Below are 19292 nucleotides of genomic sequence, written 5' to 3' on the forward strand. Positions count from 1 at the left end.
ATCTGATTCCAATGGCTCTGAGGGCCAGCAACCACTTCAATATAGACTCATTATGAAAACAAACGACGATAATGCTTTTCACTGGGGGTTAGATGCATAAAGTTTTGACAGCAATGGGAATCCCAAAAATCCTTCTCCTTATGTACAAGGAATGTACACTGGAATTGGATATGCACTCAGCTGAACAACAGAGTCCTGTGAGGCAGAAGTCAGGATGATGACGATACCCTCAAGGTTCTGGGTTTATGATCATGGATTAAAGAGCCACTCTGCCTATTCTGCACCATCCCACACAAGACTTAGGAAGAATGCTGTGCCGACTCTGAATGCAGAGGTAGCACGGACTGCAGCATGCTCCTGTATATGTTCATGACAAGAGAATGGGCAATCCATACATAGGAGGGAAAATTGATTTATGACCAGATTAAAAAAAATTTTTTTTTAAATTTATGATTTTCAAGACTAACAATTGCAAATCATGTCAGTAAGATGTTTTCATGTATAAAATCCAAAAATCATATTAAGAAAAGGAAGATGACGGCCGTGGCTCACTGAGATTCTGAATGAGGGATTACTGAAGAGAGAAGTAGAGGGAAGATTAGAGTAGAATACGTCAGTGAAGAGTGTAAACAGAAAGACGCTTTGGGTTTAAAGTGGTGAGCCACAAAGAGAAGGATCTTTCCAGCTTCACCTTTATTTATTTTTCCCCCCCCAAACATAAGATTACGATGTTTTGGATTTTTTTTTTTTTCCCCTTTTCTTATTTTTGCCAAAATCTTTGTATTTCACTGGCAGCGCGAGGTGACCAGCAGCTGATTGGTAATATTACATTTTGGGAGACTTCTGGTCTCTTTGTATTTTTGGACCATTATGGCCCAGGGTTACGGCTCACTGGTGTTCGTCAGACATGCAGCAGTTGCTTCCAGCATTATAAGTGTGTAGCTGTTCAGGCACTGAGGGCCCAGACCACTGCAGTCACCTGGGACTGGCCTCTGCTTTGAGAAGCGGCAACAACCAAACAGAAGAGTAAGAGTTGGAGAGGGGAACCACTTTTCAGTGCAGAATCACAAAAGGTGAGGCCCAGCTGCTGCTCCGGTCTGTGATGGTGGTATGGTTCTAGAGGTGTAATGTAATTTAACAAAAGAATATTTTCATTTGTTAAATCATGGCTTTGAAGTTAGAATTTAATGGGTTTTCTGTACTTTTCAATGAAGGGGAAATATACAACAGGCATCATGTTATAACAGTGAACAAACAACATTAATGTTTTCTCAGAATTTCAAAAAGTGGCCAGTTTGGAATTGATCAATTTATTGAATCTAACAAAACTTCTCTAAAATAGTCAATAGCTGCATTTCTGTGTATTTTGCAAACTGGAATTATGAAAAAAAAAATGCTTAATGGAACATTAATTTTTAAAAAAACAAAAGAAAAACCCCACTGCATGCACTTTTTAAAGCTTTGAGGCAGAACGCAGGATTCTGGAAATGAACATTCTGCGTTCATGCCAGTTTGAAACACTATTTGTTAGGCATATATACGTACATGCCAAACCTAAACAGTTTTACAAAAACTGTTCGGTATTTGCATTGCTCGCAGTGTTTTCATGTTTTGCCACAATTCATTGGATTAGATTAAGGAAAGTTCACTGAGAACACACCATTTTAGAAGATGAAATCACTAATTCCCATTAAATAAACCACTGAAAAAATAAAAATAAAAATCAGCAAAGTCGTTGTTTCTTACCTATAAGGCCATATGAAAGAAACTTGTTTACAGAGGTAAGGGCGAGCCCGGTAATCGGCCCAGTGGTGTCTTCAGAGCGCACAACTTCAAGGAACGGCCGCATGAAAAGGTTGGGTTCCACATCTGAAAGTTCTACAGAAGAGGACACACAGTCAGGCCCAAAAATGTAGCAGATCCATCTTTTTTTTTAATGCACAGGCTCTTTGATTGTACTGCAAATCACATGTACCAATTGCACTTGAGATAAGCCCAAACTATTTAACTCTATCCAACTACTCATTTTCTTTTCTATATTTTTGTCTTCAATTGGCCATCAGGCAGAGTTTATTGCTCCAAACCCACCTGATCCTGCAGGTCACACTTTTGCTGATTTTACAAGGGAAGTTTAAACGAAGAACAAAAAAAGAGAATAAACTTTCATTTGTACATGGGCTCCAACAAATCTATCAAATAAAGGTTCCAGACTCAATATTACACCAAATATAATAGATTATGATGTATTAATGGTCAATTTATCAACCGTGGGTATGCTTTAAATTTGCAATACGCAAAACGAGGACTGAAGAAAGGCAGGAAGGAAGTAAGGAAGGACAGAAAAAAGAAAGGAACAAAGAGAGAACGAAGTCTGAAAAAAGGAATATTTTCTATACACCTATGCTCTTCCCGTACTTTTCCAGACCTTCAAAATAGTCAAATCAAAAAATCCAGGGTACCTTGAGTGAAGTGGGCTGCCCTTTCTCCACAACTAAAACTGACCTCACCTAAAACAAGAGAAGCTTGATCGGACTTAACTTCAGCAAAATTTGGTGTATGTAAACTTCTGGTTGTCAATCTTATCTAATGTTATGTCCTCCACAAGCTGTCAGTGGTTATAGTTGCTTGACACTTCCTGAAGGGGTGCAACAGTGAAGAAGCAGAGTACAATAAGCAAGGCAAAATCCCATTCTTTGACTGACGCAGTGGCACAAAACCAAACACTGATGGTTATTGATCGAGACCTCTTTGGCTGTTAAATTAAGAGTCAGGGTCCTTGACTTGCGGTGCCAAGGCTTCTTAAGCTGAGGAGAAAACCAGCGGTTTAACAAGACCAGAACTACTAAATGAAATCCAGGGAGAATTCTGTTGTTCATCTGCTGAGCAAAAAACATAGAAGACTGTTATATTTTCATCCATCTGCTGGGAGAGGTTTGATACATGTCAGCTCACTGCAGCCCCCGTTTTTTTCTACCCTCGTCTCAATCATCCGTATTTTCAGTATTTGGTCCCCGTGTTCTTCTGAATGGGACCGACACATGCAGAAGGGGGCAATTAGGAAGAAACAATGCTGTTGAGCTCCACATGGTCATTTCATGGGACCACACTGGTATTTATCAGTGCAACCTTAGCAGGCAATTTGAAAAGCCCAGGAGAAATTAAAACTTTGAAATTGTTTGGGAAGACTGCTGTAATTTCTACTGCGAAGAAGCATTTCCTTATGGGGTCTTACAGAATACACTTTGCATTTGTATTTATACAAACTATGTTGTGGAGGCAGCAAGAAAGACCAAAAGTGCACGCCAATATTTTGATGAAATCAGAAGCTCTAATCAATCGGTACTATGGTTGTCAAGTTTTGTACAGCAAGAGTATATGTCTAAGCTCAATTTTCAAAACATCTAATGTGCCTTTCTGACTCTTTTTTCAGGGTTCATGTTGCTTCAAGTTCTATTTATTTATAACATACGTTTAAAAAAAACACATAAGTTCATCGAAATACTAGGGGTGCTCTGATTAAAAGGCCTGACCAGTCGATTCCGATTTTGGCCGATACCAATTTTTTTATTTCTTTTTTTGTCTGAAATATTGTTGTGTTTAGCAATTGTTAATAACATCTTCCAGTAACATTTTATACTTCAACACAAAATTTTTTAAATACATAAACACTGTGGGCTGCTGGTGCACTGCCCTGGCGTGCCCACCACCAGGCTTTGCAAGTTTTCCGTGGAAATTCCTGAATACTGTTCAAGTTGAAATTTGAGGAAGTTCCCCAAAACGGCATCACTAGAAACCATTTTTAGTCTTAGAATTCTCTGCGGATACGCAAATAAGAAAATAAGACCGTACAAGTGATCACAGGTCATCTTCAGCCAAACTGGACGACATGGTAAAATTTCGTCCACAGTTGACACAGTCATATTTTTTGTTTTAGTTGTACAAAACATGATCTAATCTGAGGCGGACTATGTAATTCACTTATTTTGTTTTGTTGTTTGATTGTTTTTTTAAACTGCTTTTCTTCATTCTTATTTGAATGTCATGTTATACAAAGTTACAACTAAGTTGGTAGGAAGACTTTTCTGGCTCAAGTGGTAAAGGACGCATCCTCATTCACCTCACCTAAACTGTAGGGCAAGAGGAGGAAAAGGAGAATACAAATGTACAAGCCAAAAAGAAAAAGACAAAGGATGAGCTGAGAATGAGGACAGATTTGACCCAATTTCACCAGTTCAGTTGAGACAGCCGAAAATAATGCCTGATGAATATTCAAACGCAGTAAAAATTCATCTATGGTGATCACAGACATTTCAGACTAGTCATTTGCACTTATACTAAGGTGATAGAGGACAATTTCAAAAAAGGAAATAATTTGAATTAATTTTAGCCAGCTGTATTTCTAGAAGTGAACAATGAAGTGACCAAAAAGCAAGTTGGCAAAGAGAGAAATCTGTGAGAGAGGACGGAAAGGCGGGTGGTTAGGTCTATGGCAAAGACTCTCAGGCAGCAGCACAGGGAACAGCTGAGAACTCCGACGCAGCTGGAGGTCGGCTGGAACACCAGAGATCTTGTCACAGGAATCTTGCAGAAACCTCATTACTGCTGGTTTTTTTTAACTTTTTTTTTTGTTCTCTTTAGGAGTCTTAACAACTGCAGCAGTCTGTCCAAAGAGGAGTGTAAAACATTTCATTAAAAGAAGCCGTTGGAATTGTTATCGGTTAGAACACAGAAAGTACAGCTATAGTAACACAACACAAGTTGCTGCATTTTCATAACCATGGCAAAAATCTCAAAACGACCATTTATGAAAAACGCACAAAACATGAGCTTTAAAATGCAATGCTGGACTGGTGAGTATTTTGTTCAAAACTTATTTGTTTTATAAGGATCATAAAACTGATGACAAACAAAGCCAATATAAGTTACTGTACTGAGAAGAAAAAAGTAAAGAAGCCAAAACTAAGATGAAACTGTGCCATAAGGATGTGTGTGTGTGTGTGTGTGTGTGTGTGTGTGTGCGTGTGTGTGTTCCATCCTTATTTGTTTCACCTGCTGCACTCCTTCAGCTCTTCACTAATGGCACTCCCCAGGGGGGAAGGGGATTTCAGAAACCATGCACTGTACAGATCAACCTGACTTTGTTCACACAAGACACAATAGCGCACTGACACAGAGGCTCACGCTGCAACCGCTGTGGAAAAAAACAGTGAATGGACAATGGCCTTCTCACAACAAAGATTCTACAACCAAGTTCTCATTTTTGAAAAACAGCTGCTATGAAAAATTTAAAAAAGCACTATCAAAACTTGATTATTTGATAGTTAATTATACTTCAATAACTGAGAAATACTTTTTACTCTCCAGGAAACGAAACTTTTAGAAACAGAGGAGCTGGTCGTTAATTTAAAAACCTGTTTTGCTGGTTTTGCTGGCCGCAACGGCCCTGGACGCGCCTCCACGTAGACTTTGAATGTAAACCAGATGCACCTGATGCTCAAATCGCGTTTGGTGTTAATTGCTGCTGCCGCCAGTCTGGAGGAGCTGTGTGGGGGAGGACCAGGGGAGGGGTGGTCCATGTGAGCTCGGCTGGGGACCGAAACTCCAAGGCGGAGCTTTGGATAAATAGGCGGTGGATTGTACGAGCAGGCGTTAAGGCACCCATGAATGGTTGCCATGGGAGATTCAAGGATTTCTCAAACATGCATGAATGAATCAAAGCAAGACTCCTGGTGTGCGTCTGATGAGAGGATGACATAAAATATAAATATAAAAAATTTCAACTTTCCACCCCCTTAATACTATTAGTAATATTTAATGGCTATTAAATGTCAAAATGTCTTTTACAGAGGCGTTAGCTTTTCCTCTTTTCCTTTTTAACGTGACCCTCTAAGTCAGTGTTTCAAACTGTGATCCCTGGACCACTTGTGGCCCATGAGCGCCCCTAGTGATGTAAGGTACTGCATGTTATCAATCGTAATGTTAGCTCAAAGTGCGACGCTACAGCTAGCTTACCAAAGGGTTGTGTTAAAAATAATATTGGATAAGTGGCTTAAAACCAGGTTACTCAAAAGAAAAGCTGCAGATACTAGTGGAAAGAAAACAACTCCAGGATTACTTATATGATCAGAGGAAGCTGAGTCATAGCTGCTGAGTGTTGATGTGTTGTTCACTAGCTATTGGATTCTTTTGAACAGCTCTATGCCTAGGGTGAATTGATAAAATCTTAAAAGCTTGAATGAAGTCACTTGCATAAAAACTCAAACAGAAATTCCTTAATGATAACATAGCCAGGCTAACCATAACAGCAATGACGACTTCAGTACAACAGAAGGGAACATTTCTAGTTATTGTTGCCTCCATGACTCTATGGTAGGGAAACATGCCTATCAAGTTTATCCCCACAGGGGCACTGAAATGCTCTGTCCAGAGGAGTGGGAGATGGCCCGGGGTTGACTTCACAAACAAAAGGCGACAACTGTCATAAATGACTCCCCTGTGGGTCTGCATGTCAGCCATAGTACTAACATGGGGTAACAGCAAGAGCTTTGAGAGACCGTGAGGCCAACAGGGCAGCCTCTCAAACAAGCAAGCTGCTGCATGATGCTTTTACACACCAAATTATAATAAGTAAAATTTTAGACATTTTGATATTGTGAAGTTTTTTGGTTCTTCTGTTTTTGTGTAAAAGAGTACAGCACTGATTTAAGGAGTAAGTGGTGACTCACTTTAATCAAAACTTACAAACTCTCCAGTTCTATTTTCTACCAACATTGGGTTTACATTTTATTGTTTTAACTCAAAAGGAAGAGGGGATGGGGAAGTATGAAGCTAACGAAACGCAAGCACCTTAACTACTGTTGTTCACACAACAGTAGTTATGTGAAGTTAACTTAAGTTAACTTAACTTCAGTTGTTAAGCTGTTATGGTTAACTTAAGTTAAGTTAACTTGTACATATACATTTAGTGCACCACCTTAGGTGCCGTTTGTCATAAGGAATCTTTTCACACTTAACCCCACGCCATCTCAGCTTCAAATATCTTACACCAACGTCTGTCAAACTGAGGTTGATTACCAAGAGTTTCTCAGAATATGTTGTTTAGTAATAGACATTGGAACAAACACAATATCTGCCATTATACCCAGAGGTCGCGCTAGACTGTTTTATTGTCCGTCATTTTGACTGACGGCATCAAAAGAAATCCGTCATGTACTATTTTTACCCGTCAAACGCACAGTGCTTCACTAATTCCTCCTGGTTGCATTTGCAGAGAAATCTGCGCAAGTTCATCAGTCAGTTGGAGCTATCTAATCCTAACCAATCATTTGAACTTTGCAAGCTTTTTACCCAGTGTGTGGACCGGGCATGTGCTTTTACGAGGATTTTTTTTGCGTGGTTTCACTTCTACGAAATGGACAAGTTACATCTGCCGCGGCGCTGCTCCTGAGCGCCGCTCTCCTTCTGGGCACGGGAGAGTAACGTCTCCCAGCTCCATGCGTTAAACCCGCAGGGTGAGATAAGTCTAATTCTTCCCAGCGGCAGAACCGCGTCCGCATTAGTTGTGCAGCACACTGCGCATGTTACGGTCTTATTAACTTCTGCACCTTCATTTATTTCCTCAAGATAAACTGCCGGCTCCTCTGTTTAGACTATAAGTGGATTAGCTCAACATTGCATTCTCTTTAGTTTCCTCTGTTCTACATGTAATGGAAACTGGAATTAAACGCGCCATGTCAATCAAAGGTTTAGAATGCGCTTCCTCTGCGATGAACTCTTTGCGTGAAGTCTATAAATGAATACATGTGCACCAGTCAAGGGTGTGAATTATAACCTGTCAAAATTACGGACTGGCTCAAATTTTTTCCATTGATTCAAAGAAAAAGAAAAAAAAAACGGTCAAATACGGAAAATATTCTGTTAACGCGACCCCTGATTTTACTATACCTAACATACTCCTACTGTGGTTGAACATTATGCAGATTATGAGGGATGCACTGATATCAAAGTTTGGGTTGACAATGATATGTACTAATATTGCTGTTTTGTCTGAAAACCTACAACAATTCTGTTTCTCTGGCACCTCACTACATGGGGTTTAAAATGTAGGAACGATATGATCAAAAATGTAAGTGGAACATTTTCAAGCCTTTATGTCATGACCTGGCCAATGCAATCCCTTATGCTGGGCATGCATGCAGTGACAGTGGAGTGGACAAACTCCCTTTTAGCATGAAAAAGATTGGGGAAGACAAACTGATTATTGATGCAACACTGACACCCCACCTCCATGCATACAGATATTTCACTTCATCTGTAACTAAAACTAAAAACTTCCTGATGATCTGGGTTTCTGCTCCAAACACACACGACTCCTTTCACACTCTCACATGGAGCACATACATTTTACCTGCTTGTGAGCCCATCTCTTTGCTTTGCCCTTGTGTATTGGAAGGTTTCGCTCCATAGGAAATATTTGTAAACTCTAAAGATCAGAAAAACAGAATAATTCTATTCTCCAGCTGAAAAATTTAGTATAAGGTTGTTTTTTTTTAATACAATTGTGCATTACAGAACTGCAGAAGTATACTCTGCCATTGCTGCTCTGGTGACAAACAGAGCTATAGGTTGGTGTGAAGTGATTGCTAACCTCTTTGCAATGCAGGTTATAAATAATTGCATTTTTGTAATAGCTTCTCTCTTCTGTTTTAAGCCTGTGCTTTGAAAACGGTTTATTATTTGTCCCTAATAATAAACTTACGGAGAGATTGCTTTCTGAAAAGGTTGTACAAAAAAAAGAAAAAGGCTGGCTCAGCTGAACATTAGCCCTATTTTGTTTTAATGTAGACCTTTCTTATCCACAAAGTTGCTTTCTGCAGGCTGTCAACCTCACTCCAGTCCTGTTCGGCACATGCAAGGGTGCGCCTATCCAATTGGACTGGCATCACGGCTATGGAATGCTGAAGTCCACATTTTTCCCATTCAGCAAGGAAAAACGGTCTTTCAAAGCCAATCAGCTAGAAATTTTGCTTTGTTTTTATTTTCAACTGAACTTCCTGGAACCTATTATGGAGCTGTCCGGGATGTATATTTAGCTATGGCAACACAGGGCCTCCTCGCCCATTTGCGCCACTGGTCATGTCACCTCTGATAAACAGAAAAACAATTGGCTATCCCTTTTGTCACCTTAAAGAAAGCAAGGCACTGTGTTCCTGAGTGTAAATAACATAACGTGCTTGCAAACACCACAAGTAGTCCTGTGCACATTAGAGGATATCTTCAGAACAACATACTCAACTTCTACTTTTCAGTGACTGAAAGTCACTATTAAAAAAAAAAACAACTTTGTTATAAACTGCTCCTATAAATGTACTTTGAGAGAAATGCAAATATTTAGAATGTACTTAGCACTGATGGTGGGTACCGATCAAAAGCCATAGAGTGAAACAGTCAGACAAAGGTGACAACAAACATGTCTACAAATGCAGTTGACAAATGTTAAGGTTAAAAACAGATCAAGCTGCAAAAATTATAGAAGCAAGTATGGCTGTAGCGATTCCTCGAATGATTCGAGTACCTCGATTATTGAAATTCCTCGAGGAAAATGTATCTGCCTTGAAACTTCGTTAAATTATGCTTTATTATTTAGCAAACCGTGTTCCGGCCGGGACATTTTTTGCATTGTGCAGCGCTCTCGCTTCTGCCTGAGTTGTTGAAAAAAGCTAAGTGTTAGCAGCATGACGTCCAATTTTCAAGTTTGGTCCAGGGGGCAGTTTATTGATTGATGGTAATGTCATCAATCAATAAACCGGTTTTTATTGTTTTCAGGGGACCAATAAGCATCCTTAGAATGACTGGCGTGATGCCTGAAGTATGGCAGCCTTTCTCCTCCAGGAACTGCTGGTTCAAGGCGAACGGCAAGAAGGGCACTGCAGGAGAATTTATACAGGTAAGTAGATACACTGAACATGGCGGGCAGCTGAGTAGTTGATGGTTATAGTGCAGGTGTAGTTTTATGGACGAACCAGAAAATTTATTTCATATCATCCCGGTCTCAACAAACGGGTGGTGGGGAGCATCGTGACGGTACATAGCTGGTAGATGTGTTTCTATGTGTGACTAACAAAGGTGCCAAATCCCGTCGCTAATATGGACAGAAAAGCTATAAATGTTTGGGCAAGGTGAGAGTTCATCTATTAAATTGACTGAAGATGAATACATAAACGAAAAGTTGGAGTATGGACATTTTTTATAAGGATATTTGAGAGCCTGCCTCTTTATTATTAAATTGAATATAATTTCTGATTTTTATACAATTTTTCTTTAGGTTAACTTAGAAAGTGAGCTATTATTGTCACAAGTTAATTCTCTAAACTACAGAAAAGTTATTTTTAGGGAAGCTCAAATGTGAAAAATTGGACTGATGCTGATATTTGATAGTAACACTGCTGTTATGTTAGATTTACCAATATTTTATTTTATTTTTGCATCCAATTACACGATTAATCATAAAATAATCGATAGATTACTCTATTGCTAAAATATTCATTAACAACAGCCCTAGAAACAAGATTTATCCATTATTAGGAAACAATCTGACATCTGATATTTATTAATACCATGTAGTTTTCTTATAAATTCCATTTAATATATGAAGTCAGACTTACACTTGTACATTCTCTTATTTCATCATTCTAATTCAACGTTTTGACTAGAGTGGGCAAACCTGTTCTGATATGACCCAATTAATCACAACAGTAAGATTCATGATAAAAATATCACAGAATAACTGACTCAACAGAAAAAAAAAATCACACAGTCTAACTGAAATGTTTCACTTAAATATGTCTGTCATAGCAAAAGGTGACTGTAAAAGGTGGCATTTTTTTTATTTTTATTCCTAGCTCAACAGAATTTCTTCTGGCCCATGTCACCATTTTCAAACAGGGCAGCATTTCTTTTTATATTTGGATGTCAATTTAGGAGACAATCAACATAAGAAGTACAGTGCACGTTTAGTATCTCTGAGGATCTAAGCTACAGATCAGCCTCGGTGCAATGCTTTACTAATTGGGTATGTGTATTACAATGTCTGTGGACACAATACCCTTATGGGGCATGAAATAACAAGCAGCTGTGTGTCAGGAGACTATATGTGCACATAAAGGAGACTGTGGGTGTGTGTGGGTGTGTGTGTGTGTGCATGTAATAGCTTCTGGGAGGTTTATTAACCCAGTCCATCAGGGCTGAGTGGGATTCACACTGAGACACTGAAGGCTTAAGGATGCGAGTGCCACACCAGGCAAGACAATTCTTCCCTGAAATACTAATATGGACTCTGATTTCCAACCACAACACTAAACCTCCTCCCCACAACCAGAGCAGGGACCTCCAAGCCAGCTCTGTCTCCTAGTGCGCAGATGCTTTGATGTTCAGCTGAGGACATTTTAAAACAGCAGCCTCAATTGCTTAGCATTGACTTTCTACATACCCACAGCAGTGTGACGTCACTCACAGCTGCTGTAGTCCCGATTCCTCTCTTGTCGGAAAACTGACCGACTGTTGTTCTAAAGTAGAGGGTGAAGCAGTCAGATCAAAAGGAGGTTTCTTTTTAAATTCAAATTTTGCACCAACAGAACATCTTAATATTTTTTGATGAAAGCTCCTGAACAAGGTCCTTTGTATTAAAACTAATATGCAAGGTTTCCCCCAGAAAACTTCCTAACCCTGGTGGTTGGGCGCTAGGTCAGTCATTCATCCAGTGGACCGTCATGTTTAGGAGTTAAAAAATGCTTAAAGTTGACAGGAAATTTGAAAAATGTGAAAATATCACTTGATAATTAAGTGTTATTGAAAGATTGGAAGATTAACACCTGAACACCAACTATAAAGTCTTAAAAAAGGCAAACGTTTTAAAAGGACTTAAATAAATAAGCAATGCTTAGCCTGGTGGGGGCACAAGTAAAGCCTTTTGGCTCACCAGGCTTGTAATACACTGGGGGAAACCCTGAATATATAATTTCATTACCAGCTCATAATCCGACTAATTAGTTCTACACAAATTTAGACAAAACAAAGAAGCTATATGTGGAAGAAAAAGTTATGACTTAATGGCAAGCAGACATTTGCCATATGTCATGAATGAAGTTTAGCAATGGTAGAACAGCAAAAAAAAATTACAGTGACATATATTGTTGATGATCTCAATGAATTCAAATGGTCATCTCCTCCCTGTGGTTTAAAATTAGACACCCCAATTTACACAATGAAAACCTACACCTGTCACCTTTACAAATTGTCAATACCAACTGGATAGTCAATCTTGAAAATGCTTTTTAGCCAGTCAACATGTCACCACATGCCAGCCATGAGCCTGTTTTAGAGCTGACCACTATGGAAGACTCGTTTCAGCATCCAAGGGTGTTGATGCATTCCACACTCCCCTAAAGCCTACCGTTTTATTGATGATCCAAACTCCATGGGGAGTACTTAAAGTAACACTAGACTGAAAGATCTAAAGTATGGTAAGTACATCGTCTTTGTTTGCTTTATTTTTATTTTTTCAATACAGGACCTCTCATGGAAAGAAAGGATAAAAACGTCCAACGAAATAAAATGCAGTAAATAAACGCTTCAAAAACAAACAGCAGACTTTGAGAGGGGTGATTGATAGACATTTAAAAGGTACTATTATCCTGTTATTACTGTACACAGTATAAATATTCCAAAAATGTACCTGAACACAGTTTTATTAGTTAGAATAGATAAGGATTTTTTTTAACATTGAGGTGTTTTCTGTGTAAAGCTTTGGGCACTTATTGAAATTAAATTAAAATATGTTCTGTTTGTTTCGATTTGTAAGAGGAAACAATGGTAACATGTTTGTTGCTTTTCTCCCAATTTAGTTCTACCTTTATTTAAGAAGTCTGTCTTTCATTGTTCATGCTGTTGGTGTGGTTTGGTTATTTCCGATGCACTATAATTAAAGAAGCTTCAACTAACAATTCGAGCATACCAGAAAGACCCGGGGCTGGGATCGAACCCAGGACCTTCTTGCTGCAAGGCAACAGTGCTACCAACTGCGCCACTGTACGGCCCCTAACAAAACAAAAAGTTATGATTGGATTATTTAATTTTGCGTCCATGTAAGATTATTTATTCCGAAAACATTTTAATCAGTTCAAGGAATTTTACGCATGGAAACACAGCTGCAGAAGGTACTGCAGTGGACGATTATGGGTTATATAAAGAAGAAAAGCAATGCCAGCTGTGTGGTCATTTTTGTTCCACAGTGTAAAAAAAGGTAGAGAAATATAGCTCAAAAATCTATTAGTCAAAATTTTTCATATTGGTGCATTGCTGTTTAATGCAATAAGGAAAGTCTTCAGTTGTAAAAATATTGGTTAATGAGTGAATAAAATTAAATTACACAATTGCCATATAGAGCAACCTCCATCTTGATTTAGTAAAACCTGGAATGTTGTGGCTTTCCCTTTATTAAGTGATTGTTGTATCACCATTCCAGCTGTTTGTTAGTTTAACAGCCTTTTAAGCTGTTTTTTTTCTGGCAGTCAAAAGTTTGGTCTTTGAATCTGCATCTCTTCTACCTGATAACCTTTGGTAGTTGTCCTTGTAATACATTTTATGTGGCTTGAGTTGTTTTGAAAAAGTTATATATAAATAAATTTGACCTCAATTCATCCAACCATACAGATTCCAGGTAGCTACATTCAAAATGTCTTATGGCTTGTAAAGCAGCAACTTCAAGGACTCAATGTCACTCCCCGTCTATTCATTTTCTATGAAACTTGTCTGCTGAGGCAGCATAATTCACGCATGTAAAATTTTGAGCTTGTGCACGCATATGTGCACATGCAGGCTAATTACACGACACAAGAAAGTTTAAGAATCTTCAGCTTCTGTCGCCATCGCGTATGTTGGCTTCACCCCAAGTGGCAGAAACCATTTGCCTTTTGCTGTCGTTAGTCGCTCCCCTTGTGTCGAGCCCATTACACTTACTACTCTCCTAAATCATGCAACTATGATGAGAAAAAAAAAACTTATATACAGTATACTTTATAGAACAAAGATGCAGGTTTTTTAAGAAACCACCCAACAAAATAAGCTGTAATTTTGTTGTTGTTTGTTTTTGGATGAATCTAGTTCAGAGAAATTCAAAGCTTTGACTAAACTGAGTTGGTATAAATGTAAGCGTTTGTTTTATGTACAAGGATTGCCCAGGCTGACCTCCACCTATTCTCCTTTCGGTCTTTGGGTTTATAAGGGCCGGTGTGTTGTGTTCATGTTTATCCAGGCTTCCTGTCAGCACATCCAAATCCCCTGTGGAACCTTCAAACCTCTCTTGCATCAAACCTCTAAGCTCTCTCAGCGCCTGAAATCGGCCCCGTCCCGCCCTGCCTCCAACTGAATACACACACCCCAACCAGGATGATTAATAGTCCTCTGCTCAGACTCTTCATCCACTCAGCACATTGTTTAGAGCCTCTGAAACAGGACAACACTTGCATCCCCTCTTCACACTGGACTTAAGCCGCGCCTGTCAGTCCCCGGTTAGGGACCTGTTAACTGACCAGATTTATAGCTACTAACTAGCACTAGATGGCACCCAGTCTGAGGAGGGGGACAACTGCTTGGCCAAATGCTGTAAAATACCTGCCTCATGGGGCGTGCTGTGGTGGCACAGGGGGTTAGCACTCCACGTTTGGAGGCCTTAGTCCTCGACGCGGACGTTGCGGGTTCGACTCCCGCATGTCCTCCCCCCTCTCTTCGCCCTCTTTCCTGTCTGCCTACTGTCGCAAAAAAAATTTAAAAAAAATACGAGCCACTAGCGCCACAAAAACTCTTTGGAGAAAAAAATACCTGTCTCATGCATGAATCTCCCATCATTACTCACTACTGCAGCATGATGCAGCTCAGCTTTTATGAAAAGTGTGATTTTTAGCTAAAGTTACTTAGATGAGCAAGGTTCGTAGATTACATAATTGTTAAATACCCCAGGGGATGAAGTGTTGCAGGATTGTAGTGTTTGACTAAAATTGAATTCAAAGTCCCAAGCCCTTTAAAAGGAAGAACATGCCAAGAGCTCTGGCTCTCGTAATCGCCTGACAACAGTACACCTTTTAGAGTGTTACCCTGATACGTCAAAAATAAAGCAGCTTCATTGGGAAAAATTTAAAGAATAGCCTTGTGACTATCATACTGGTGTGGCATGAAAGCCAGAAAGCAACTATAATTATTTGAAAGCAAATCCAGTGTGGAATGAAAAACATGTCTTATTTTAAAATAAATGTATTGTTTTTTTAGATACAAGTGTCTTTTAGTAAATAAGTGTTTCTTGGTTCTGACCTTAGTTTGCTGTCGACTATTACAGTCTAATCAAATTTTCAAATTGTAATTCAATAAGAATTTGAACTTATTGGTGATCCACCCAGGAACAATTAAACTGTACCCCCACCACAGTTAAAGAAACCTTACAAAATGTATGCACTGTAAAAAAAGAAAATTCTGCATCTAAGGTAGTGGAAAATTGAAGCTGTTTGATGATAAAAACAAAATCATAAAATAAAAATCCACTACACCTTAGTATACTTGTTTTTAACTCGTAATAAAAGCATATATTGCTAAAACATCAACACTAAAGTCCTTCTTATTAGACATTAGGGAGAAAAGCGCCTGTTCGGTTTGTGGTCTTTTATGTCCTTTAAATAACACTGACAGGAATGAGAATCTAACATGTGATCTCCAGCTCAAAGCCGACATACAGAGTCCTCAAAGCAGACATGCCGAGCATTACAATGAGGCAGATTCTCCCATCTCAGAATGGAATCGAGAGTAAACAATTTTGAATAAGTGCCTAAGCGACATGAATTATGGTTCTTTCTCCTCAGCATTGGCCAGCTGCCTTGTCCTGCTCCAATTGGGAATGATATATGAGCAAAGATCAGGTGGCACGGAGCAGGACGCGAGGGAATGACGGCTAAAGGAATGGGCGAACAGCTACAACCAGATGCCAAGTGCTTGGCCGAAACCCCCTGGGGTCCGCCAGTCCCAGTCTGACCACAGCTGTGGATTGACACAATACAGAAATACACACACTTGACCTTGACAAGAAACAAATAGAAACGGCATGTGCACGATCTCTCTTTATGACTGACATGATGGTAACATTTATAGATAGTAATGGTCTTGAATATCTAGTTTAGATAAGAAGCAAGAATCACCCCCTCCAGCCCCCAACAGTGGTCAAAGCAAATAAATAGACCCCTCTTGCGGAGACTAGGCATGCGTGGGTTACTGGTTTGAAGGTACACCAAAATATGAACATTTTTCCGTCATACCGTCCCTGCGGTATGAGCATTTTTTTCTGTCTGGTCAAAGACAAAGTGGAGGTCAAATCTCAGCATTTGTGCAGCAGCAGTATAACAACACCTCCTCCCCACGCACCCATGTATAGCTACTAACTTTGAAAGTTCAGGCAAGTCCCCCCAAAGTGACTTATTCTAAAAGAATAACATCCTCTATATGGGAATACTTTGGCTACCATAACAAGACAAGGAAATGTCGAGGAAAAAGGTGGCCCTATGTGCAAAACGTGCTTATGAACAGCGGCAGCCAGAGGAGGCGGACATGATCACACGTCTAGCTAAATTCAAGCTAAAGTTTGTGCCGTCTTGAAATGAACAAGCTAATGCTACCGTGTAGCATTACTGAAAAAATACCATCATATTACTGAGACACATTATGCTGGTCACAACTGAACGAGTGTTTTTGGAATGGTCTCATTTTGAGTTAAAGGCGAAAGTACCAACTCTGTCTTCTAAAACCCACAGTTGGTTGTGGCAGACGGATGCTTGCACTGAGCCAGGTTCTGGTTCTGCTAGAAGTTTCTTCCCGTTAAAGGGGAGTTTTACCTCAAGCGTGCTCAGTGTGTGGGATTGTTGTAAAGTCAACAACATCGCAAGCAATTGTCACTATCTGCTGTTCCAGGATGAGTGAATGCTGCAAGTCAATGATTCAATGCCATCTGCTGGGTTTTCTTAGTCAGAAAAGTTTTTTTAACCAACTTGGATGCACTGAACTTAACAGCACTGTTCATAACTAGGATCAATTGCATGTATGATTTATTTATTTTTTGGAAAGTTCCTTGAGACGACACTGTTGTGAATCGGCACTACATAAATAACCTGAATTGACCAAACAGCTGTTTATCCAGTTCTACTTTGGAAGAACTAGAAAAGGAATATAGCAAAAGTCAGCTGCAGGTAATAAAATAATATTCTTCAATATTTGGAGTACAACAGAATACAACCCTCTGTTATCTGCCTCTGGTGTGGTGCTAGTGATTCAAGTCAATTAGAGGTGTGCTTGTAAATTTTGTTGGTTTCAGCTGAGAGAAAAAAAGAAAAAAGGAGCTGTCAGTCAAAAACCCACTCTGGCTATGTGTCTGGGGGGCTGCAAAGTCCTCTAAATCTGTATCTCTATGAATAAAAATGAAGGGATTTAGGAGGAGACCGTGTCTTCTGCAGACTTGTCAAAATCTGACCTTCGCAGCAGCAGAGGGGGTTGACTAGAAAGGAGAAGGAAAGACTTGAAGATTTGAACCGATAAGGCTCAGTGGCTACTGCATAAAGAGATGAAACTGGGGGGAAAGAGAGAAAAAAAAAGATGAATTAATGAAAAGCAGCTCTACACAACATGTTGTTATAGCAAAAGGAAAAAATAAAGGGGCATATACAGAGGGGCCATTAGTCAGCTTTGGGAATGGCTCATCGAATCACATTACAGACGTCCGTAACTGAAAGTATTGGTAGTTATAAAAGAGGTCAAAGAAAGAGATATTATCCTTCTGCCAAAGATGCTCAAACAGATCACATGATAAAATCAGTTTACAAAATATATTTCATGCCTCATTCTGTATGTGGAAAAACATTTTAAAAAATACTTTGCTGACTCAACAACAACCTCTACACATGGAAAACTTAACTAGGGCAATAGAAAGTGGGTTTGGTAGAATCTCCAGAAATAGAATCTGTATCACTATGCAGGTAATGTGACCCTTTTATGGTATTAACAAGTCGTGCCATTGCAGTAATACTGATAAATATTGTGGCGACAATATTAGTGCAATAAAAATGACTCTGTCTTTACTTCCGTCTTTCTCATGTGTGCTTCCAACACTGACCATTAGCATCTAAAACACTGTGTGAACAGGTGTGGACTTCTGCTGCGGTGAGTCTCCGTCTAATAGGCTGCTGCAGAAGGTACTGCAGTGGACGATTATGGGTTGTATAAAGAAGAAAAGCAATGCCAGCTGTGTGGTCATTTTTGTTCCACAGTGTAAAAAAAGGTAGAGAAATATAGCTCAAAAATCTGTTAGTCAAAATTTTTCATATTGGTGCATTGCTGTTTAATGCAATAAGGAAAGTCTTCAGTTGTAAAAATATTGGTTAATGAGTGAATAAAATTAAATTACACAATTGCCATATAGAGCAACCTCCATCTTGATTTAGTAAAGCCTGGAATGTTGTGGCTTTCCCTTTATTAAGTGATTGTTGTATCACCATTCCAGCTGTCTGTTAGTTTAACAGCCTTTTAAGCTGTTTTCTTTCTGGCAGTCAAAAGTTTGGTCTTTGAATCTGCATCTCTTCTACCTGATAACCTTTGGTAGTTGTCCTTGTAATACATTTTATGTGGCTTGAGTTGCTTTGAAAAAGTGATATATAAATAAATTTGACCTTAATTCATCCAACCATACAGATTCCAGGTAGCTACATTCAAAATGTCTTATGGCTTGTAAAGCAGCAACTTCAAGGACTCAATGTCACTCCCCGTCTATTCATTTTCTATGAAACTTGTCTGCTGAGGCAGCATAATTCATGCATGTGAAATTTTGAGCTTGTGCACGTATATGTGCACATGCAGGCTAATTACACGACTCAAGAAAGTTTAAAAATCTTCAGCAATATTTCTATTGCAATGCAAAATGTGTACTCAGGACACAATCATGTTCTGCAGGATATTTTAATGCATCTAAGGCTTTGAACATGTGGGTAAAAGAATACACCTCACGTTGGAGTGTATGTTTAAGTGGAAAGAGTGTGAAGTTTCTCCGCCTGACAATGTGCCAATTTGATTGAACAGCCGCCACTCTGTCCTGCAAGTCAAACCGTTGTTGCTTGGTGCCATGCATTGACCGTGAACCAAGCACAGCGTCAGTGCCTCCAAGCGTTGGCCTCCTGGCGAGCAGTCACAGCTACACCACTGCATCACATTCT

At 39.4% G+C, this 19292-nt stretch overlaps 1 protein-coding gene across 4 annotated transcripts in view; it reads right to left on the bottom strand.

The window, feature by feature from the left end:
* gbf1 (golgi brefeldin A resistant guanine nucleotide exchange factor 1) overlaps positions 1-19292 on the bottom strand; it is a 64548-nt gene that overhangs the window by 35719 nt on the left and 9537 nt on the right. For all 4 annotated transcript variants that reach the window (XM_014471593.2, XM_023327109.1, XM_023327108.1 and 1 more), the window contains exon 4: positions 1747-1878. In XM_014471593.2, the coding sequence (XP_014327079.1) occupies positions 1747-1878 (132 nt within the window). The remainder of the gene's footprint in view (positions 1-1746; positions 1879-19292) is intronic.

Source organism: Xiphophorus maculatus, chromosome 22 (assembly GCF_002775205.1).
Source record: "Xiphophorus maculatus strain JP 163 A chromosome 22, X_maculatus-5.0-male, whole genome shotgun sequence".
In the NCBI taxonomy this organism is placed as follows: Eukaryota; Metazoa; Chordata; class Actinopteri; order Cyprinodontiformes; family Poeciliidae; genus Xiphophorus; species Xiphophorus maculatus.